At 34.2% G+C, this 24451-nt stretch overlaps 1 protein-coding gene across 1 annotated transcript in view; it reads right to left on the reverse strand.

The window, feature by feature from the left end:
- The window catches only part of LOC121432204 (balbiani ring protein 3-like), a 61714-nt gene that overhangs the window by 24017 nt on the left and 13246 nt on the right, over positions 1–24451 (reverse strand). Inside the window, exons 10-22 of the mRNA XM_041630057.1 lie at positions 24346–24450; positions 23631–23738; positions 22954–23100; positions 18674–18883; positions 11328–11435; positions 10641–10763; positions 10002–10112; positions 8930–9031; positions 7908–8015; positions 6116–6250; positions 3945–4055; positions 3329–3424; positions 757–867 (exon numbers count right to left, since the gene is read on the reverse strand). Coding sequence (XP_041485991.1) covers positions 757–867; positions 3329–3424; positions 3945–4055; positions 6116–6250; positions 7908–8015; positions 8930–9031; positions 10002–10112; positions 10641–10763; positions 11328–11435; positions 18674–18883; positions 22954–23100; positions 23631–23738; positions 24346–24450 — 1575 coding nt within the window. The remainder of the gene's footprint in view (positions 1–756; positions 868–3328; positions 3425–3944; positions 4056–6115; positions 6251–7907; positions 8016–8929; positions 9032–10001; positions 10113–10640; positions 10764–11327; positions 11436–18673; positions 18884–22953; positions 23101–23630; positions 23739–24345; position 24451) is intronic.

The raw sequence follows: 24451 nt of genomic DNA on the forward strand, positions 1-24451 counted from the left end.
TTTTACTGCTTAAAATCAATTAATTTTATCTTTTTTATGGTCAAAATAAAGTCCCCGACAATTTCCATTGAAAAAACAATAAAAAACAAAAAGTCGAAAAACAATGAAATACATAAGAAATTTAGAAAACAATAGAATACATAAGAAAATAAAAGTGATTTTGAATTTTTTTTAAATCAATTTGATCAGATGCCTATCTAGAGTGTGTGAAACAAAAATTAGCATTTCAGGGGCATTATTTTATTAATTAGAGCAAACTTATGATTTTACGCATAAATTAGCATAATTAATGAGACATGAGATTTTTTGCAGAATTTGATGTTATAGTTTTGTAGATAATGCCATGGGTAACGCGTGTGCCAATTTTCGTCGCGATCGCGCGATCGACGGCCGAGATCATAGGGGGGGGCTGAATCAGCCCCCCCCCCAGTCTTCTTTGGCGTCGAAATAGCCCAGTCTATTTAGGGTTAAGCCCTACATGAATTAATACCCAGAAAAAGACATGTTTATATTACTAATGATTTTATTTTATTAATTCATGGAGGGCAAACAACATACTAGGTAATCACTAAGAAGTTGCATAGTTGTATATAATTTCCTCTGTTCTTCCACTTTGCATGGATTGCTAATTTGTTCATGACTTCATGTTTGATTTTGTAATTGTAACAAGTTTCATAATACCTTTGCATAAAATGAATTCATTCATGGGTGATATAGTATATATATATATATATATATATATATGATTTTACATACCATCTCGTTTACATTTGCAGATTTCACAGCCTCGGGCATTTGTAGAAAGACCACGATGACAAGCCAACAAAAGAGGGCAATCTTCAAATGTGACAGCTGGGCACATTGAGGCTGCATTTGAAAATGATAGTTATTAATAATTCAGTGATTCTGTCATTACTTAGTAAAAATAGGGTTACTTTAAAAACTCACAAGTGAAAATTTGAAACATTGAATGTCAAAAAAAGCCATAATGACTGGTAAAAAGGGGTTATTGGATGAACCTAAAATTTCGCACATATACAAAATTCAATGACTAAACATGAAGACCCCATTTTTACTTTTTCCAAAGGGCATATATGCTCTTTGCAGCAGTTCATGTTTATTACATGTACTTATAGTTGAAAAAATTAAGGAATATTGGAAAAATTAGGAATATTGACTTTGTAATATGAATTAATTGGATAATAAAACATAGATAAATAGATCTTTTTCAATTTGATATGTCAGCATCTAGAAATGACAATTTATCATTTTGAATCTCATTGCCACCAAATGTATGTGTATTAAAAATTTATCAAAATAAGGAATATTGGCTTAGTAATATGAATAAAATGGATTACAAAATGTAGATAAATACATCTCTGAGGTTTAGTATGTTAACATCTACTGCTGATGATTCATCATTTTAAGTCTCATTCAGCTACATGTATGGTGAGTATGGTTTCAATTATTTTTGAAAAACTGATAAAATTAGAAATATTGATTTAGTAATATGAATAATAAATTGGAATATAAAACATCAATAGATCTTTTGCTTTAAGTATGTCAACATCTACTACTGATAATTTATCATTCTGAATCTCATTGCAACTAAATGTACATGTATTTGGAAAATGATCAAGATTAGGAATATTGGCTTAGTAATATGAATAATAAATTATATTTTACAATGTAGATAAATAGATATCTTGGGTTTAGTACATCAACAAATGCTGATAATTTATCATTTTAAGCTTCATTCAGCTATATGCATGGTATGGTCTGACGTATTGTTTTACTTATCTTTGAAAAATTTATAAGTATCAGAAATATTGACTTAGTAATAAGAACATAAAATTGGACTCTATGAAACATAAATAGATCTATTGCTTTTAGTATGTCAACATCTACTACTGATAATTTATCTTTTTGAATCTCATCGCACCTGTTAATGTTTACTGTAGTACAAGTACATGTATTCAAAAACGTGATAAAGATTAGGAATATTGGTTTAGTAATATGAATTATATAATTGGACTGTTAAATGCAGATAAATAGATCTATATATCCCAACCATGGCGTAATTTTCTTCAGCAAGAAATTGATCCACAATGTGCTGCACTCAACCCAGGTGAGGTAAATGGGTACCAGGCAGGAATTTATTCCTTGAAACACAGCGCGCGTAACAGCTGCACTGCTAAAGCCAGGGTAATTATGCTGCATATACTGTAGAGCGCTTAGAGTAATTATTGGGTTTACTACGTCAACATCTACTACTGATAATTTATCCTATTAAAGCTCAATGTGCCTGTTAATGTTTACTACATGTACATGTATTCAAAATCATGATCAAGATTAGGAATATTTCCTCAGTAAAATGAACAATGAATTGGATTATATAATGTAGATATATAGATCTCTTGGTTTTAACACCTCAACATCTACTGTTATCATTTTAAGCCTACATTTAATTTAGTTAGACCGAGTATGGTTTGACAAACTGCATGACACCCAATTAAGGCTTATAAACCATCATTCATTTTAAGTCTTTAAAAACTTGTTAGACATCATAATGCTGTGAATCATGATGTCATAATACCTTCACTATGACATCATGGCATAAATGATGTCAAGAGCTTGTCCGAACAACTGTAGACAATTAAAAAATGCTAAGATTTTTATGAGATTTCTAGGAACACAATTTGATCAGTGCAAAAAAATGTTTATTGGCTATGCAATGTTTTTATAACACATTTGCTTTGCTGCTGCTCTTCACAGTGGCATATCTGAACTAGCTCTTAATGTTGATTGCAGCTGTGAATGTTTACTTTCTGAAAAAAGTACACACAGGAATAATTGCAATTAAGAAATTGAATATTAATTCAGTATGGGAATTTAATTTGAAAAGCCATAATACATATCTTGATTTTAGTATTTTGACATCTTCTGCAGATAATTTATCGTATTAATGATGTTAATTATTATTATTATTAATTGGTGATTCTTTTTCTTCTGGGATCTGAAATAATTCCTCTGTCTTTAATGTCATTTGAAAGGAATCAAAGCTCTCAAATTATCATAGCTTGAAAAGCTCAAAGCTCGAAAATAATCACACACAGCCAATTAAGGTATAGGAAGAGTTAGAATAACATAGCTACAAAGCCTTATTTTGAATGTACCAATCCCTGGTTTGTCATTGGCTACATGTAAATGTGAACATAAAAAACAGTTTACATTCAACTACTTACCCATAAAACAGTCCTAATATTTAGGAGGGTTATAAAATAGATTCCAATAAGTCTTGTGAACAGGCCCCTTTGGTAATACTCACATGTATTCTTACACACGCAAATGTCACATCCTTTTGCATCAGTTGCTAAGCCATTCAAACAGGACAGACTACACGATGGAAGAGGGTTACATACAACTTTTTGCAAGAAAAAAGGAAAATGGAAAGAAGAAAACATTGCAAATCTACAATTTTTATAGTGAGGAGGGGAAGCATTCTTAACAGAATATGAGTGCTAAGGTACACCATACAGTAAATGTTAAAAAATGAAATAACAATGGCTCAAATGAGTCACTGTTGGGAGAAAAGGAATTTAAACTATATGTATTCCTTTGAAACTCTCTCTCAACCTTAATCAAAACATCACATTAAAAATATTCAAACCACCTTCACATGAAAATACTTTAGATTGGATCAGAGAGTAAGAAATACAAATGGAATTAAAGACATACATTTCACATTTTTTTAAATTTGATATGACAAAAATTATTACTTTTGTGTTAATGTACATAACAATAAACACATTGCATGTGATATCACTCAAAGAAGGGAAAAATGCAATTCAAATTATTAATGAAATTCCAAGGCTCCCAAATGGTGTAAAGCATAACAAATGATAGTAATGGTCAAATCTTGTGATACGATGGTTTTAACTTACTACTCTGCTTGCACTTGCATATTGGACATCGTTGCTCATTTGTAGCTAAACCAAACTTGCATCCATCCATTAATGGACATACCGCTCTTGTAATATCTGTACAGCCATCTCCTGAGATATGGATACATCAAATTCATAATATTATGAAAATGACAGAAATATCGTAGAGCCAATATCACATTATCATATTACTTTTTCTCCTTGCATGAACAAGACCTTCAAAAGTATTATTGTTGCTTTCTTTTCTCCAGCAACCATGGATGCCAATAAATGTATCGAAGGTATGGACACATTATATGCAACAGGAACACTCACTAAATTTATATACAATAAATTAAAAATGAAGCTTTACAAACTGATGCAATGAGCAATAATTGTCAATAGACGAATGGAAAGACTACCCAAACACATCAATGCTTCTGGCAGCCGCCTATAGTGGACTGAGGAATGAATGTTGTATAAAATATCACCTCAACATATTAGATTTACCTTTCCCCTTGCATTGCCAAGTCCTTCAATATTATTATCTCGCCATCTTTGCACCATCCACCGTGATTGCCAATCAATGCATCAAAGGAATAAGTACACGAAGCATACATTCTACGCAACAGGTACATGTACACCCTCTAATGAATAAAACATGAGATTTGCAAAACTGATGTGGCAAGCTCAGATTGCTCAGTTCAGCTGAGAATACATAAAGCATGATAAATCAAATAAGCTGGTAATAATATGGGCCGTATGGTATAGGTGACGCTATGATAAAGTCAACACCAATTTAAACAGGTGGAATGAGCATAGAATTCTCATAATACAATATAGCAGTAATATTGTAACAGAGATATAAAGCATGTACTGTTTTTCATTTTCCTTTGATTAAATTCAATAATACAATGTCACCAAGGGCCAAGCCGCGAGATGCCCTGTGACCTGGTACCTTTATTGGCCTTATTGTGCCTCCATTTGAGTGGCAATAAAGAAAAGTGCCCTTTAAAATAGCTGTCTTGCCCTGAAAGATATCAAACTTTAGGGACTGAAATTTTATCTAATTTTCATCTGAGAACATGTACATTAGCACATCTAACTGCATAATGTAGCATAAATTCACATTCTATGTCCTCACAAACAGACACATATAAGGGCTCAATCTTTGATCCATGTCCCCCCCCCAAAAAAAAAAAAAAATAAATAAATCATGCTATTGAAGTCATAGGTATTTGTGATACATTGTAAATTGCTTTCCTTAAGATTTCAGACATGTTTTGAAAATTAGGTTGACTTGGAAAATACATTCCTATACTTGACAAGATCAATTGTCATAAAAGTTAATTGATCGGAAACCAACTTTGATGTAAGCATGGTGATCAAGAACTACACTCACCCAAGTGTAGTTACCTGATGAAAATTACGTCTAAGTTTGAGGAAAAAGCTCCATATACTTATATTTCATACACTTTTGTAAAGATTTATGTTCTTTACAGTGCCGCTGTAAAAAAGGGGGTAGGTGAAGGGCCCCGTCTTACAAAGAGTTACGATCGATCCAATCTTAACTCTATGGAAATTTCTTCTACAGGAAATTTGTAAAATGTCCTTTGAAAACAAAGGAGAACACACCAAATTGTCAAGAAATCAAAGAATTTATGGATATACATTCCTGTCTAGAATTTTTTTGAACAAACATGCATGTTATATGTTGACGTGACTGGCCGTCCATAGTTGCGCTTGATCGGATCAATCTCAACTCTCTGAAAGACGGGGTCCTGGTATTCTTTTGCAATGCAGGCAAGAAATAAGAATCTTTGTTTACCTATTGCCTATATATGTATATGACCATTCTTGGTTAAAATTATTAAAAATCTTGACTGTAATTAGTTATAAATCTAAGAATTTTAGAGATATATAACAGACTATGATAATTTTGTAAGTTGAATTTCATTTTAATATTAACAGGAATTTCAAAATGATGGCTGATTAAACAGGACAATGTTATATTATCTTTGAAATACTAAATCTCTAAGACTGTTTGATTTCAAACTAACTAAAGTCGAGATTTGGCATAATTTGGTCACACACATGACCAGGAATGGCCCTATAATTCCAATTGGAATTACAGAAGTCTGTAGTCAAAGGGTTAACATTTTTTTTCAAAAAACACATGCATGAAACCTCACCTGTCATTGGTTGTTTACAGGAACAGACCTCACAGCCTTGGGTATCAGTGGCCAATCCAAACTCACAATTCATATCACAGGTAATTGGAGTACATGTTATCACTGGCTTGAGTGTGACAATACTTATCTCTCGCACTGTATAGAAATAACATAAATGATATCTATAATAACAATACCTTATTTGGCTCTCCCACTGTATGTCAATAACAATATGAATAATAATTACAAAAATAATAATACTGGACCCAACTATTGGACTGTACATCATTAATAACTCTAACAAATATTACAACAATATCAATACATGTAGCAGACCCATACAGCTCTCGTACTGTATGATGATAATAAAACTAATAATCATTACAACAATAACACTACCAGTCCCGGCTCTCATACTTTATATTAAACAATAACATTATAACTAAAACAATAACAATACCACACCCTGCTCTCATACTCTAAAAATAATTTTAAAAAATCCAGACAATGCTGTTGTACTGCATATCAAAAATAACAAAAATAACAATACCCAACCTGCCTGAAAAACAAAATGTAATCCTTTCCAAAATGGAGTCTTTGAGCATTGCGGAAATTGGTATTGAAAAAAAGATTTCAGTAAATGCCATGTGGCTTCATCTCAGATGTATTTTTTAAGTAGAGAAAGGGAGGCTCTAAGAATAAATACCATGCTCAAATGTTCAAAAGTTGGTTAAGAAAATTGGCAAAATTTGTATACATTGATGTTTCTTACATAATAATTGCAACTTGTATAAGGTGTGTATAAATGCTACACAACTCCTATTCAGAAATAACACATCCTATTTTGAAATTAAAAAAATCATGATTGTTAATTTTTATTATTTATTATACAAACAAAAACATTTTAAATAAGATACCAAAGAATTGAAATTTAAAGGGCATGACTGTGTAAAATTACAAGAATGTCACTGGGGTAAGCACATAATACACCTGCCTGTAATGCGGCAAACGGTGTTACTGGTTAAGCAAGAAAAGTGGAAGGTGGCAACTTGAGCGTTGACCGTTTGACCTAACAATCAGTAGGCTTCCTGGGATCCATGCTAATATCATACACACCAAATTACATGAGCCTGGGATCGCATTTACAAGGACTTGAGAATGGTAAGATGAAAGCATGTCACTGTGACCTTGACCTATGACCTTTTGACCTCAAAATCAATAGGCTTCCTGAGATCCATGCTAGTATCATGCACACCAAATTATATGAGCCCAGGTTAACTTCAATGGAAGAACAGTGTTATCGCGTTTACAAGAAAAAGTTAACAGACGGACGGACACCGAGCATGATACCATAATACGTCCCAACCTGTAGCCGGGTGGGCGTATAATAATAATTTCTGGATTTTCCCATGGCACTTAGCGCAGCATAGTTTGGATATACATTGTATTTCTTGCTGACTGAAAACACACCATCCCTCTATTTGAAAGGCAAGAATTTGAACCACTAGACCACGACATGCTCACAAAATGTGTATGTGATAATGGTATTACAGTCAAACCTTCTTCAGTGTCCATCTTTCTATACAAACCCACATTTTGGCCCGTAATACGAGGAGTTACAATGGATAAAAAATTGGGAAGTAGAGAGATACGAAAATCAATTGCACTTTGCATTTGATTTAAGTTTTCCGCAACTCTTCATAAGATGGAGCCTTGGTTTACAGGACCATGTCCATAAAGACCTCCTTTTCATATACATACTGCTTTCTTTGTCCCCATTGAGTGGTCTTTATATACAGGTTCGGGACTGTACCTTCATTTTTGCAGACACAAATCTCACATCCATTTCTATCAGTAGCCAATCCATATGGACATTTCTTATGGCAAGTTGATGAGACATTGAGGTTACATAGTGCAGCATCTAAAAAACAAAAATAAAAGAAGACTAAAAAAGATATACACTTGTTCCTGAAAATGAACATGTATAATGTTGTATAATGGTGACTGAGGAAAATTGGCAAACGTTGATGTGCATGTACCATCCCTAGATTTGTTGAACCGTATATAAAGACTTAATTTACAAACGAAATAATATATTTACATCTCCTTTCTTTCTATTTCCATTCCAATAGTCAAATACAAGCATACCAGTTAGTTTTACTCACTGAGCCTGGAAATAAATACGAACATACAAAAGGCCCAATGTGTCCTGTGCTCCGCTGCAGAAAGTATTGCAATGAACTTGTCTCTATACTCATATGCAACTGGATTGTCAACCAATATAAGGCATGCATTCATGACTTGCATATGATTTTTAAAATATGTGTTTAAACAGAAATCTTTCTACAATGCAATGCGTCCCTGTACAATTTAAAGATGGCAATAGCCTTGAAATATATGTCAAGGCCTGGGGAGCATTTCATGAAATGAAAGGACTTGTCAGATGTTTAATCCGACAGTTCCTTCGGTTACAGTGCCTCTCAGCCAATCATAATCAAGGAAAGATGTCAGACCTGACAACTTTGTCAGATGAAAATGTTGATGAAACGCTCCCCAAGTACCCAATTAAAAGTCATATCCACAGCTCTGCCACATCATGCAAGACTCCAATGCAGCTTTCCCCACATTGATTTGACTATGCAGAAATTTGGAAATCTGAAGGGAAAAGATGCCGAGTGAAACTACCACTAAAATCTGCAGCTATGAGCTGCTCAAAATCGTGTTTAAGAACCTTTAGAGGACTATTTCATAATGGTAAATTTTGTTTTAATTTACCACGGAATAGCAGAACATGGACTGCATCATTTTCCTACATATATTCAACTTTCCACTCACCAAATATTCTACATCTGCATGTTTCACACTGGTGTTCATCAGTAGCATAGCCATACTGACAGTCAAGGTCACAGGTCAATGGGCTGACAGGGTAACATCCAGCTAAAGGTTAATGTTAATTACAATATTATAGATAAATGGACTGCTACGTGGGGCACAATTGTTTCTACTGGTTAAACAAAAGCACATATTGCAGGCATATCAGAGAGCAGCATAATCTTTGCAGAGGCTTCAGCTTTCGTCTTTGCCTCTACAAGTCTGATGCTACATGAAATATCATTAATATGTCTGATGCGGAAAACTATCCACAGCAAAGCAGCCAACACCTAAACAGTGTATATACTCTGGTCCTGCATTACTTGTCGTTTTCTATTTATAAACCATGATTTAGTGCAGATTTCCCATAACAAAAAGCTGCCAGCAGATATTCAAGGTCTTTAAGAAGGCAATATGGGTAGGTATATAACAAAAATTAATTCCAACATTATTAGCATTTGTTTATCAATGGTTAAAGGGGAAGTTCACCCTGAAGAAAACTTTGTTGAAAAATAGCAGAAAAATTAGTAAAAAATATTGGTGAAGGTTTGAGGAAAATCCGTTAGAAAGTAAGTAAGAAAGTTGTTAGAGTTCAAAGTTTTGGATCTGTGACGTCAAAAACGAGCAGCTGCCCCATGTGTTATGTAATATAAAATGCATGAATTTCAAATTTTGTATGGTTCCTGATTACTTAATTTTGTGTTCTATTCATTATCGGGTGTGAAATGATTTGTCTATTGATATACAAAAGGTACAGTGAAAACCATTTTCTATTTTCTGAGAAAATGACATTTCTTTGATTTTTTACCATTCGCTATGTATGAATGCTGCTCGCATATGACGTCACAAGTCAAATAATTGAAATTCTAATATCTTTTTTTAATTATTTGATGAATTTTTCTCAAACCTTCGGCAATATTTTTTATTAATTTTTCTGCTATTTTTACAATAAACTTTTGTCAGGGTGAACTTCCCCTTTAACATTATACATGGAATCTCCGTCATAGCAAGTAAATCTAATGTAATTATACATTACATTCTACTCTGCAGAAGCAGATGGGGCATCCCTTTGAATCCATGTCGAGACCGTATGGACAGAGCATCTGCTGAGGACAGATTGACATTGGTAGGTCTGGACATGTCACTCCTAAAAACAAAGATAAAGTAACACATAAGAGTTAAATTTCAGGAAATTCTACAGAAATTATGAGCATTTTGTATGTCCGACCCCCATCTTTCTCTAATTTTTGGTGCCTGGTCAAGAGACAGATCTGCGTCTTTCACGCAGTAATAATGATAATACTAATCATGCATGCATTGATCATGATCAATGCACTGATGCATTATATCCTACATGCAAATTGAAATTTAAGAGTAACATTCAGTCAGACGGATATATTTGTAAAATACCCCCCCTTCTTTATTCAGAATGCATTGTTTTGATTATGCATAATTAGGATTTGTATACCATTCTTTGAACATTCACAAGGGATTTTCCACTGATCCATGTGGTTATAGTAAATTTTAAATAATTCCTATTTCCACACTACTTTAAAATTCTTAAAATTTCACTTCAGGTTTTAAAGGTTTATACATCAAGACTAACGCTCCAGCATGTGAGCCGATAAACCTCCTTAGAGGAAAGCCTGCATTGTTATCATCAGTATACATTCACCTTCCTCTTTACAGTTGCAGGATGGGCACCCTTGATCGTCATGGAGAAATCCTGCCGGGCAGTTATTGGTGCAATTTACAGGTTCACATATCCTGAAGGATGTGATTGATATGGGTACCTCGGCTGTATTTAAAGTGATCAAAAAAGGAAATTCTCCTAGAAACATTCATGCTACCAGCATATACAGTGCATCCTAAATAGGAAACCCATCCCCAGAGTTACAACTAACAACTTCTAAAGTTAGCCATTTATTGCATTTTAATTTGACCAGAACCTCTACAAGTGTAATTGAAACCTAATGCAATTTATTTTTATCTCAATCATGGCACTAGAAATTATGCAACTGTTTCAATCAAGAGGATGCCAGATATTAAGTATTCTATAACAAATTATGCTCACAAAAAATTTCAAGGTAACGGATAGCTAGTGACTAGGTAGTAGATATCTGAAAAACCTTGTAATAATAATACGCAACCTCTTACCGAGTACATACGGTTTGCTTGCTTGCAATTGCTTATTACGTGAGCCACCAGATAAATGCTAGCTAGTTACTAGCTTGTAGCACACTACATGTATTTTTGTAGGGGTGAGAAGCTTCGTAAAGAATGAAGAACTATAACATATTTTCCATATAACTTTAAATATATAAACTCCACCATTTCAAATCAAGCACTTTTTTCTACTCACTTGGCTGTTTGCACATACAGACTTGACAAAGTGTGATGGCATCGGTTGCATATCCATACGTACAAGCCTTCTTACAATTTCTTCTGTTTACAATGGGGCAAGAAGTACCTGAAATAGTTAGAAAAATTATAATTACTCTCATTTTAAATCTACATCCAAGTAAAAGATTTTTTCATTTTGCTGAGGGAACAGTTTTTATGTGTTCCCTTTACTCTATCTCAACATGAAATGACAATATAGATTTAGATTTATTCATTTTCCGTTCACAAAGCACAACACAATCAAAGTAACAAGACATAGTCAAATTTTAAGTACAATATCAACCGGAGTAATGCATAAGAATTAGAAGGTATGAACAATGAGAACTAATTAACACGAACTAAAGTAATTTTGACTAATAACAATATGAAACAGAATGGAGGGGCTTGCCAAGAAAAGCAAAGCTTGTATGGGAGGAAAGCCCCTGTAACTTAGTTTCAATACGTAGAGACAGCATTACAAAACTATAGTATAAAGGAGAGACGGAAGACAGTTTTTAAAGGAGGCTATACAAAATATCAAAGGTAACAACGAAAGAGTGACACAAATTAGAATAAATAATAGTAATAAAAAAGAATAAAAATATATTTGGTCTCGGGTCTGAGAAAAAAAAAGTGCTGGCCAAAAAGCCAAGAAGCCCCCATTTCTCCAGAAAATCACATTTTTGGCCACAACTTTGTTTTTTGTGGAATGTTTACAAACTTTTGGTGTCTTTACCCATGTTTCAGGGGTCAAGGATTTCATTTGGGCATACAGGAACAGTCACAGATGGTTAGTAGACCTAGTTGACAAAATACGATTTTGACTGAATTTCATTTTTCTTGCAGAAATTTGTCATAGGTTGCGTGGTTCCATGACATTTGCTCCGGCAACAATAACTCTGTTGTAAATTCCACATACACTGATGGAATTACCAACTTTAACCCTGGATGTAACAATATACCCTTTCCTAAACCTATCACAAAAACTTATTCTTACCTTAACCCTAATAAGACGGGGGCTGAATCAGCCCCCCCCCCCCTCAACATTTTTCACAACAAATCCACAGGGCAATTCTTTTTTACAAATGCGCTCGCTGAAGTTTTACTTTCAAGTCTTGCACAACTTTTTCTACCAACATTGCAACCCCCTGTACACAGTTGCGAAATTACCAACATTCAGTAAGTGCATACAAACCCAAAATTAAACAAAAACACAGATTTGTGTAGATTCAATGCAAATAGTGTTTTTATTTTAGCCAAAATTCCCAAATGTATCATTCTTTTTCCTTTTTTATTACTGATTAAAATCAATTAATTTCATCTTGTTAATGGTCATACGAAAGTCCCCAACAATATCCATTGAAAAAAAAACAATAAAAAAACAAAAGTTGAAATACAAAGAAATACATAAGAAATTTAGAAAGCAATAAAACACATAAAAAATAAATGCGATGTTGAAATTGTTTTAAAGTACATTTGATAAGACTTTTATAAAGAGTATGTGAACAAAAAATTAGCATTTTAGGAGCATTATTAAGTTAATTAGAGAAAACTTTTTTATGCATATATTTACATAATTGATTAACATTGAGAATTTTTGCAAAATTTGATCTTACAGTTTTGTAAATTATGCCATTGGTAATGAACGTGCCAATTTCGTTGCAATCGCACAATTGACAGCCAAGATCATAAGGGAGGGCTGAATCAGCCCCACAGTCTTGTTAGGCGTCGAAATAGCCCAGTCTATTTGGGACCCTAACCCTACATTATATCCTAGACAAAATAAAACCTGGAGCAATTGTCCCCGGAGCAAATGTCATGTCACACAGCCACCGATTTTTGTTTAAAAAATTCCACATTATATTCGTAGCCTAGCTAGGAATCCTAGAGAATTCAATTTCATTGATCACGAATGCAGCTAGCCCTTTACCAATATTGTATATTTCTTAAGTAACATTATGGCTGTAGCTCTGCACTACACTCGCTATGCTTTGCAGGTTGAGGCTATTAGGGATTTTGAGGGGGTTTCATCCTAATGTTACATACATGATAAATCATCCAATATGTGCAGTATACATGAGTCATGATACTTATTCATTGCATGTTTGAGCTCCCTTCCACTGTGCATAATAAGCTGGATAAGCATTGTACAACAGCAGATTCTTTATATTGAATGCTCTCACATGTCCAGAAGATTGCTTTCTGTACCAAAATACTTTTTAGATATTCTGATTATCATGAATATCTCTTCTTGTACTTGTCAAACAATTAACCATCTAAATTATGCAATTGTTCAAAATTCACATTCACATTCGGTAACTGTTTATCTGTCCTTATCATCAAAAATATCTCTTCTTTTGCCCTATTGTACAAGACAAATAGTAAATTATCTAGTTTGTGCAATGGTACAACATTAACATTTGGTGAAAGACATTCTTTTAATGAGACGAAGCCGAGTCAAATAGATCAATTGATTTTTCACCTAGTGCAGCATTCTATCCTTCTACATGTATCTCAATTGGTTTATCATATACTACCCAATTCAATTCAATCTAGGAATTTAAGAGTGCCTCATTCAAATCCTGATATTTTATCGCTTAAGATTTTCAAATTAGATAATAGGGAGTGTTTCACAAAGAATTGAGGGTGATTGAGAGTCATATCTAAATGCTGACAAGCACAGCGCTTGTAACATGCAATCTTATTTATACCCAGTAGTATGCATGCTCTTTGTATTATTTGACCCATACTGTGTGCCTTTTGTTTACCATGCGCAACTGAGATTCTAAGTGCGACTCTTAGTTATAGTCAACTCTTTGTAAAACACCCCTATGTAAATTAAATTCTTAGTGTCACCAATTTCAGTGGCAGTGGTGGGATGAAGTTGAATAAAAGTTATTATATTGTTTTACATGCAATATCATAATTTTAACCTTTTACATGCAAATTTCACATTTTACATAAAATTTCACAATTTTAACCCTTTGCGTGCGACGGGCTTCTGTAGAAGCCCAGCGACTCATTCACTTAGCTACGACGGGCTTCTACAGAAGCCGAGATATTTTTTGTTTAATTCGATGAAGTTTTTCAGCTTTTTCGTAATTGTTATGTACTAAAACCTCTGCCACTATTTCCTTTATAAACCTATTTCGATAACAGAATGAAAAAAATATACAGCTACGTGGAGAAAAATCCAGAAAATAGGAAATCATTTCAACTTTACCCGATTTTTTTGTTGGAGTCAGACGGGGAAGAATAAATTTGGTGACGAGCACGTACGCGCACGCAAAAGGCCTGATCACGTGATTTGTTCTGATCACGTGATTTGATCCATATCGTGCACTAACATCTTTTTCTGCAAGATCGTCACGCAATAAGCTACGCGTTTATTCACCATTTTCGTCTTATTATTTTTTTCATCAAGGAGATTTCACTCTAGAATGACATCTCCTTGGTTTTATCGATCGATTGTATTTTCAGAACAACAAAAAAGCTTGTACGAGGGTAATGTCTTAGTACTTTGAGCTGTTTTTGGTGCACTTTTGAACTTTTTCCCTCCCCACATCATCCCTCTTCTTCTCATTATTTTTGTCTACTATTCTATTAAAAAAAGAGAGAAAATAAAGCAGATTTAGCACATCACTCATCTTATGCTCTTTTCAAAACGTCCACGTATTTCTTGATATCCGCACTACCCAAACAAAAGAATGTCAGGGCGGCCACTCAAACGAATTCCTTCCGAAAAGAGCAGGATACAGATGGTCAACGACCCGAACAAAAGGAAGATAAGTGTTTATCGAGAGGGTGACTTATTTACTGCTTTTCGTACTTAGCAAAATCTGACCCGCACCCATTTTTCTGTTCCCGTCACTGCAAACAAAATTTGGCTCGCTTATCCTGGTTAGCATCAAAACCTAAATATAAGATTTCTTACATAAAAACAGGGGCCGCTGAGCGTTTTTGATAATGGAGTGTTGAGCTGAAAGTGGAAGGGAGTGGACAGGCCAAAAGAAAACTTACACATTTATATAGACTTTGGATTTTTTTGTACAAGTTTTTTTCTCAAGGGGGTGAGGACTGAAACTTCCTACCAACTCCGCCACCTCTGTACTATTAAATTGAACGATTAAAACGAGGGAGAACCCCCCCCCCCTGAATTTTCGACATCATGGCCAAGATGCAATAGGATGAGAGACTCACAAATGCAACAATCCCCGATCAATACAAGTTGGCAAAATCGAGGCATAGCCTACTCTACGAAGAGAGAGAGAGGGGGGGGTTAGATGTCATGTAAAATGACAGGTACTGAGAAGAAAAAATCAGAGAGAATGGATAGAGGGGGGTGAGGCTGGTATAATACCTCGTAATCCAAATCGGGGAGAAGGAAGACGATACAGATATAATTTAAATGAGAAGAACTAAGAGAAAAAAAGGTGTAGACGGGAGGGGATATAGAAATACGATAGCTAAAACTAATAATGAACTAAAAGTTTCCTTACCGGAAATTGAGGAAATAGAATGAAAATTTACGGTGAGGCATCCATCTAAAAAAAGTACGTTTGTTTGGCATGTCCCGACAAATCCCTCTCAATAATCCACCTACCCCCCCCCCTAAAAAACGTTATCAATTTTCCTACTATTTCGTCAGTTTCTTACTTCTTTTTTTCCTTTTCTTTTTTCTGGCGAATAGCATAGTAGAAAAGGATCCGTATAAAGGAAAAGAGACAGGTCCACCTTCTATTTTTCTTAACGGCAAGCAGTGGCCGCTGGGCGTTTTTGATAATGGAGGGATTGAGCTGAATGTTGGAGGGAGTGATCCACCCCCCCAAAAAAAAAAAAATCAAAAATTTATGGACTGACACCTCCTTCCGAGTCCAATACCTCTGTACAAATCTTTCACGATTTATTTATTCATTTCGTTTTTGGTTGTGAAAAACCCAGAACGGTTAAAAAATGAATAACATGGAAGAACATAATAAAAAACTTTTAATTTGGATGTCACAATTTCATTAGACGAAAATGATTTACTTTTTCTCATTGTGATGAACAGTAGTCGGTACAATAGCTATTTTGGAGGAAAAGGGAGATAAAAGAAAAATGAATTGTAGACGAGACGAGGAGAGCGTTGGGAGGGTATGATTTCAGATCCACCGATTCACATTTACACCCTTCACTCTTTGAAATTGCAACGGAAAACATATCGAATACTGGTATGCAATCTTCAAGAACAATTTTTTTATTACAAAATATAATTTATGAAAAGAAGATACCAAAGATGATTTTTAGTGAATCGTTGAGGCCACCGTCTTGAAGCCCCTCAAAGTCATAAAATAGTTTTGGACTTTTGTTGCGCGGTGTTAAATCACCATCATCGCACTTGCAAAGGAAACTTCACGCTTTTTTATTCATTCTGGAAAATAAAGGTATTTGGTATGCTGTGATTTCACCCAAAACGGATTATCATTGTAATTATACACTTTGCATATGTTGCAAGTGATCTCTCTACAATTAGGTAAAGAGACTATCATGAGTAGCGGGACAATAGGCAATGGAAAAAAAGCAATAGAGCAGACAACAAAGCGGTATCGATCGAACCCGACCTGTCCGTGCGTGCTGATTGCTCTTACGCATTTTTGTACACAGTGCCTATTGACTTGGGGAAAAGCGAAGATTTTACAAAATGACACAACTTTTTCCTCGTAAATTTCTTAACTATTCTGTTGATTTCAGAAACAAAACCTTTATTTCTAGAAAGAAAAATGTCTGATCTTTCATCTTTACATTTACTAAAATTCCTGAAAATGCATCAGATTGGCGCAATTAGCAATTGATTAGGAAAACACAGCCACAGTTCCAAATATTAGCAATGTACCAAAACGGCCCCGCCGCAGGGAGAGGTATCAGGATTCGTGGGTCCGCACGAAAAGGGTTAAATGACTAGTTTAACAGTTTATTGTGAAATATTCAAAATTTTGTGACACATTTTCAGGAATCTTTTTTTATTTCACTGACATTGAACAAAATTCAATCCTATGCTTTTATTGGCTAAAAAGCACTTTCATAATGGTAATTGTCATTGAACTACATCTAGTCAGTGATGGCTATAGCAGTGCCATCACAAGGGTATGTCCAGTCAGTTTACCATATACCTTGCATGAAAATTGTGTTCAGAATACATTGAAGATAGAGAACAAGTGGAATGCCTCTGGCCGTCTCACCTGCATCACGCGGTTCAATATAGCAGCAGTGCTGACTTTGAATACTACTCTAACTCGCACAAGATGTTCAGTGATCCATGGTTACTCTTATGTCCACTTTTTATGAACTAGACCAATAAACTTACAGAGATATGATGGTTATTCAACAAAAAAACCCAACATGGCCAAAGTTCATTGACCTTACATGACCTTTGACCTTGATCATGTGACCTGAAACTCGAACAGGATGTTCAGTGATACTTGATTACTCTTATGTACAAGTTTCATGAATCAGATCCAGAAACTTTCAAAGTTATGATGGTAATTCAACAGATACACCCAATTCGGCCAAAGTTCATTGACCTTTGACCTTGGTCATGTGACCTGAAACGCGCACAGGATGTTCAGTGATATTTGATTACTCTAATGTCCAAGTTTAATGAACTAGACCAATAAACTTTCAAAGTTATGATGGTAATTCAACAGATACCCCCGATTCGGCCGAAGTTCATTGACCCTAAATGACCTTTGACCTTAATCATGAGACCTGAAACTTGCACAAAATTTTCAGTGATGCTTGATTACTATTATGTCCAAGTGTCATGAATCAGATCCACAAACTTTTAAAGTTATGATGGGAATTCAACAGATATCCCCAATTCGGCCAAAGTTCATTGACCCTAAATGACCTTTGACCTTGGTCATGTGACGTGAAACTCATGCAGGATGTTCAGTGATACTTGATTAACCTTATGTCCAAGTTTCATGAACTAGGTCCATATATTTTCTAAGTTATGATGACATTTCAAAAACTTAACCTCAGGTTAAGATTTCGATGTTGAATCCTCCAACATGGTCTAAGTTCATTGACCCTAAATGACCTTTGACCTTGGTCATGTGACATGAAACTCTAATAGGATGTTCAGTAATACTTGATTAACCTTATGGCCAAGTTTTATTAACTAGGTCTATATACTTTGTAAGTTATGACGTCATTTCAAAAACTTAACCTCAGGTTAAGATTTGATGTTGACGCCGTCGCCGCAGCCGTCGGAAAAGCGGCGCCTATAGTCTCACTTTGCTTCGCAGGTGAGACAAAAATGTCTTAAATCTTAAACACCTAACCTACTTGTATTCCTGCAGGAGCATATTTCACAACCATCACCGTCGGTTGCCCGACCGCGGGGGCAAGGAATTGAACAGCTTTGAAGAGAGGTCGGAAGACAGGTGATAGGCTGTCTGCAATTGCATGTCTGACACCCACGGCGATCCGTAGAAAGCCCATAAGGACAAGATTCTAGTAAGGGACATTGTTGGACATTGAGGGCCGGACATCCATCTGAAAATATAATTTAAAAAAATTTTTAAATGTATGCACATCTATACATTATTAGAACAAATATATATCTCCAAGTCGATGAGTAGATATTCCAGCTATATCAGTTAATCATTTATCACTATTTTGGGTACTTCTAACTTTTAGTACTTGCTCTTGATGAGGATATAAAAAGATACATAAATTTTCTGTGAATGCATGTTTATTTTCAATTCACATAGCATACATAAATATCTATTATAAATTATTACAAACTACAGATCTAAAATAGTAGTTTTGGTCTTGGAAGTTCAAATTTATACCTCTGCTGTTACTAGTTTTGAAATATACATGTATAAGACATTCAACTGATGATTTTAGTACTTTCATATTACCTTTCTTTCACCTACTGTGGGAAAGGGAATAAAACCTACAGGTTATTACTATCTAAATTAATTGAATTTACTTATGGCAGTAGCATCTTCATAAAAACTAAATAGCATATTTATATAGCAAATAGCTTAAGAGCAAATTAGCATAATCACTAAATAGCAATTTGTATAGAACAAGCACATCAATGATGTGGAGCTCATCCGGCATCTTGCAACAAAATTTAACACAATTTTAATTTCAGCCCAGATGAATTATATTGGTGACATAAATTGAGGATATACAGTGCGTATCAAAAAAAAGTTTACACTTTGAAAAAACCCTGTAAAATTACACATTTGTAATATCCTGAAGATTTTTCCACATTTTAACATTGGTACTGATCCATTTAAGCAAATGACAATTTAACTGTCGAAAAATATTTCCGCTTGAATGAGCACCACTTACTTTTGAAAAGTTAGTCAAAAATGATTTGCGCAGAACTTTGAAATAGTTATGCGAATAAGAGTAGACCTTAATCATGAAGGACACATTGAATTTAGCTAGTAAAATTGATTTGAAGATATCTTTTACCTTTTTTTTACTTGTTTCCTTGCCCAAAACACTTTGAAGATTGCATTTCGCCCCATCCCACTCCCCCAAACACCGAGGCCATCGAGACGATGTTTGCTTTACACTGAGCTGTGATTTACATGAAATGGCTTATGCTTGATTCTCATTTTGATAATCATGGTCAAGCTTAACAAAAGTGTGGAGAAACAAGTATAAAATGAAAAATGAAATGTAAACCCACTTTAAATGATAAAAACTTAGTGAAAAATGGTGGAGATGTATGATATAAAGTTTTGTTCAGATTCAGTTACCGTATGTCCTCAGATCCAGCTGGCACAAAAAGGGTAAAGGTTGTGCTTACTAAGAGTTGAAATTTCAATTTGGGTGGCAAAATTGTTACAAAATGCTTGAATGTATCCGTTTTATTTCAATTGACTAAAAGTGCAAGGGAAATGTATGAGAAATGTTTCGCAGGGTAGGTTTGATTTCGCCCTTTCCCCTTGACACAACCTGAAAATAAGCATTTCTGCGCAAACAGATTTCTGCGAGCTTTACAAAAATGGACAGTACTCACTCAAGTGTAACATTCTGTCAAAACTTTTACTTTCATTGGATAGATGAGACCCAACCCCAAGATAATATGTGAAAAAATAACCCACATGTTGTATATTTTTTAATTCCCAGGGCTTTTTCAAAGTGTAAACTTTTTTTTGATACGCACTGTAGAAGCATTTTTTTGATCTCTGAATAAATTTCATTTAAATTGAGCATAAATAACTTTCTAATAAAAATTTCTTAACTCTGTGTAGAACATTGGTGAACCTCATGTAGCTCTCAGATGGAACAAAAATAATCAAAATCAAAATCAAAAAATAAATCATTAATTTTTGTGAGTTTTGAAAATAAAAGAATAAATTAGCATATTTAATGAATTTAAAAAGTTCTGTGTTGAAATTTTGTATCACCACCTCGAGCTATCATATAAAGCAAACAAAATTGAAATTGATCAACAAATGAAGAAGAAAAAACATATTTTGTGATTTATAAATAAATTTTGCATAAATTAGCATTAATAATTTTCCAGACAAAATTTATAAATTTTGAGTACAAGTTTGGTGAACCTCATGCAGCTCTACCAGATGGAAGAAAAAAAATCAAAATCTGTCAACAAATAAAGAAGAATTGGCATTTTCTGTGATTTCTGAATAAATTTTGCATAAATTAGCATGAATAATTTTCTACTGAAAATTTCAAAACTCTGTGTAAAAGTTTGGTGAACCTCATGAAGTTCTACCAGATGGAAGAAAAAAAATCAAAATCTGTCAATAAATAAAGAAGAATAGGCATTTTCTGTGATTTCTGAATCAATTTTGCATAAATTTGCATACATAATTTTCTACTGAAAATTTCAAAATTCTGTGTAGAAGTTTGGTGAACCTCATGAAGTTCTACCAGATGGAAGAAAAAAAATCAAAATCAGTCAACAATTAAAGAAGAGGAAGCATTTTATGTGAATTTTTAAAAATATGAATTTCGCATAATTAGCATAAAAATTTTCTAGTCAAAATTTCAAAATTCTGTGTAGAAGATTGGTGAACCTCATGAAGCTCTACCAGATGGAAGCAAAAAATCAAAATCAGTCAACAAATAAAGAAGCATTATTTGTGAATTTTGAAAAATGCGCATAAATTAGCATATCTAATAAATTTCAAAATTCTGTGTAGAAGTTTTGAATCCCCGATCTAGTGAAAATGGCAAAGAAGTAGCATTTTGAAATTGAGGTTGGATGACAGAAGACGGACACCACACCATGGCATAAGCTCATTTGGCCCTTCGGGCCGGATGAGCTAATTACGATACAAGTTTGTTTATTATGTCCTAGACAACCTGCGTGTCAATTTTCGAAGTAATCGACTCTTATGTCCAAGTTTTATCAACTGGGATCATATTATTTAGGGCCTACTTTTTAGGTTATGAAGTTATTTAAAAAATGTAACCTTCAGTTAAGAATTGATGTTGACGCCGCCATTGGAAAAGCGGCACCTATAGTCTCGCTTTGCTATACAGGCGAGACAAGAACAGTTAAAGTAGTAAGATCATAATATCATTCAGTTGCAATAAAGTTCCATTGTTCCCAAGGGCATTTTCACGGTAATTGTCGTTACATGGCACAATTTTACACACCTTTCATTGTGTGTATGATTATCTCTAAAACAACATATGATGGAAGTTTGCAAACTCCCATCATAGGTTGTTTTAGAGATAATCAAACACACAATGAAAAGTGTGTAAAATTGTGCGGTGTATCATGAAAATGCCCTTATGGGAACAATGGAACAACTAGGAAGTGACTAGTAAAAACCACAGACATGATATTCTTTTGTCTAGCTACCATTATACTATGTGGGTGCCCTTCATTGTTACGAAAATTATCAATATATCGTCGCCTGAGAAGCATATAGTGACGTCAACTGTTTTTCATAGTCTCTTTATCAAGTCAGTTTCTTTCTCTTCTGACATTCCTTTTGATGTAAAATTCTTTTTTTTCTTGATTTCAATTTTGTTTCTCTTACGTTCCCCTTTTATAAAACATCTCTTCAAATTAATCTTAAGTACAGATTATTCTCATTGTAATTGATAACATCTCTTAATAAAATGCACATATTTGTAACTTTTTTGTGTTCTTTCATAAAATACATTCAATAAATGAAAATAACCTGAAATATACACATCATTACAGCTATTTTAAAGAAATATTTTCAAAAGCAATACCTCTTTCTGTTGAGCATTACCTCAATTCTCAATAAAGAGAAGCAAAGTGAATTTTTAAGAAAACAATAAATGCATGAATACACATTATAGCTATAAAATATTTTGAACAAGCACGCATAATAGATGTTGACGTTGCAGGCCGTCAATAGTTGTGATTGATCAGATCAATCGCAACTCTTTGTAAGACGGTCCCCTGGGCTCCATTTCATAAAAAGTTGCTATGATTGGTCCTTGAGGGAATCCTTGATGGATGAAATGTAAATAGATGGCAGAGGGATTGGGAATTTCACATAGGGGTATTTGACCTAACTGCAAAATACCTATTTTATAAAATATCATTAATATCAATCATAAAACAAATAATAAATATTAAAATTTACCTGTATTTTGGCAAGCACATATTTCACATCCCTGGTCAGTAGCGTAACCTTCAGAACATACAAGTGCACAGTTTTCAGAGTTAACAGGTGGGCAAGGTGTCCTCATTGAAGATTCGATCTGAAACGGATCCCTTTGAGTGTGAACAACTGTACAGAATAAATTCAACAAATAAATGCAAAATTACTGTATGAGACTAAGACTACATTGTATTTTGTAATCATTGTTCAGTTGTGCTAGCCAAGCAGATCTGACTTCATCTCTATTGAAGCTTCTATTTGTTGAAATATTGAAGCTTTTTTTTTGTTCATAGCTCATGTTCATTTGTGATCTGTATTCTATAAAGTGAACATCAAAGTAAGCCTTTCCTCACTCCTTTTTATTGCTTTTCATACCAAGCCAAGATCATTTTAATTGGGGTTGCTGTGAATTATGGTAAATATATCTGATATTTAAATCACAAGGAAGTAAAAATTTGCATAGAGGACCAAGATGCTCACGAAAGAATACATGGTGTACAATGAAACCACCATACTCAGTCACTGTTGCTGTGCATAACATCAAACTACAATATTTCTTAAATCGGTTTTTAAGATTCCTAGATTGATAAATTTCCAATAATAGTTAATATTCAATTTCTCCATGGTCACTTAATCAAACATGTTGGTCAAAAACTCACCAGGGATCTTGCAAGAACAAATAGGGCAACCATCCGCATCTGTTGCTAAACCAAACAAACAAGTCTTGGAACATGTTTTACTTGATACAAGTGTGCTGCACTCATCATCTAAATGAACAAGAAAATACAGTAATATCAAAAGAAATTACAGAGATATTTGAATATTTGAGTTCTATCCATGAAACACAGCTGTTTCATGGAGCTGTTTGTGAGTTACATAAAACTTTATGCAAGACTGGTGAACCTTTCTCTGGCTAAAGAAAATTCCCATCACTTTCTGCTAAGACCAAAAACAGAGTTTTGACATACATAGGAGTGGAGTTTCTGTAACCCTAAACAAAATTGTAATATATTGAATTTTCCATTCAAATAACCATCAAAGGTGAGAATTTTAATCTACAATGATGAATTTGAAACTGTAGCTGATTGGTATAAAAAGTAGCTGAGAAATTCATTCATCACCAAAGAAATGGTATATGACATGGAAAATATGATCTCGTAATTAGGTTTCCTATCACTTCTGGATATAGCAATAGTGGATTTTGTGACAAAATTTCAAGACAACACCAATTTCATCATGATTTTCCAAATTATGTGATCATCTTTCATAGTGAGGATATGTCAGATCCGAAAACTATTTTGTCCACAAGAATGTCTTAATCTAGTTTTAGCCAAATTGATTAGAAGATTTTTAGGTGGAATCCTTTCCATTTACCTGATTTCGTACAAAGGCAAATTTCGCAGCCATTCTCATCGGTTGCAAATCCCCTCTGGCATCTAAGCTGGCATGCCTCTCTGCTCAGGGGAGGACAGTCTGTCAC

Source organism: Lytechinus variegatus, chromosome 18, assembly GCF_018143015.1.
Source record: "Lytechinus variegatus isolate NC3 chromosome 18, Lvar_3.0, whole genome shotgun sequence".
In the NCBI taxonomy this organism is placed as follows: domain Eukaryota; kingdom Metazoa; phylum Echinodermata; class Echinoidea; order Temnopleuroida; family Toxopneustidae; genus Lytechinus; species Lytechinus variegatus.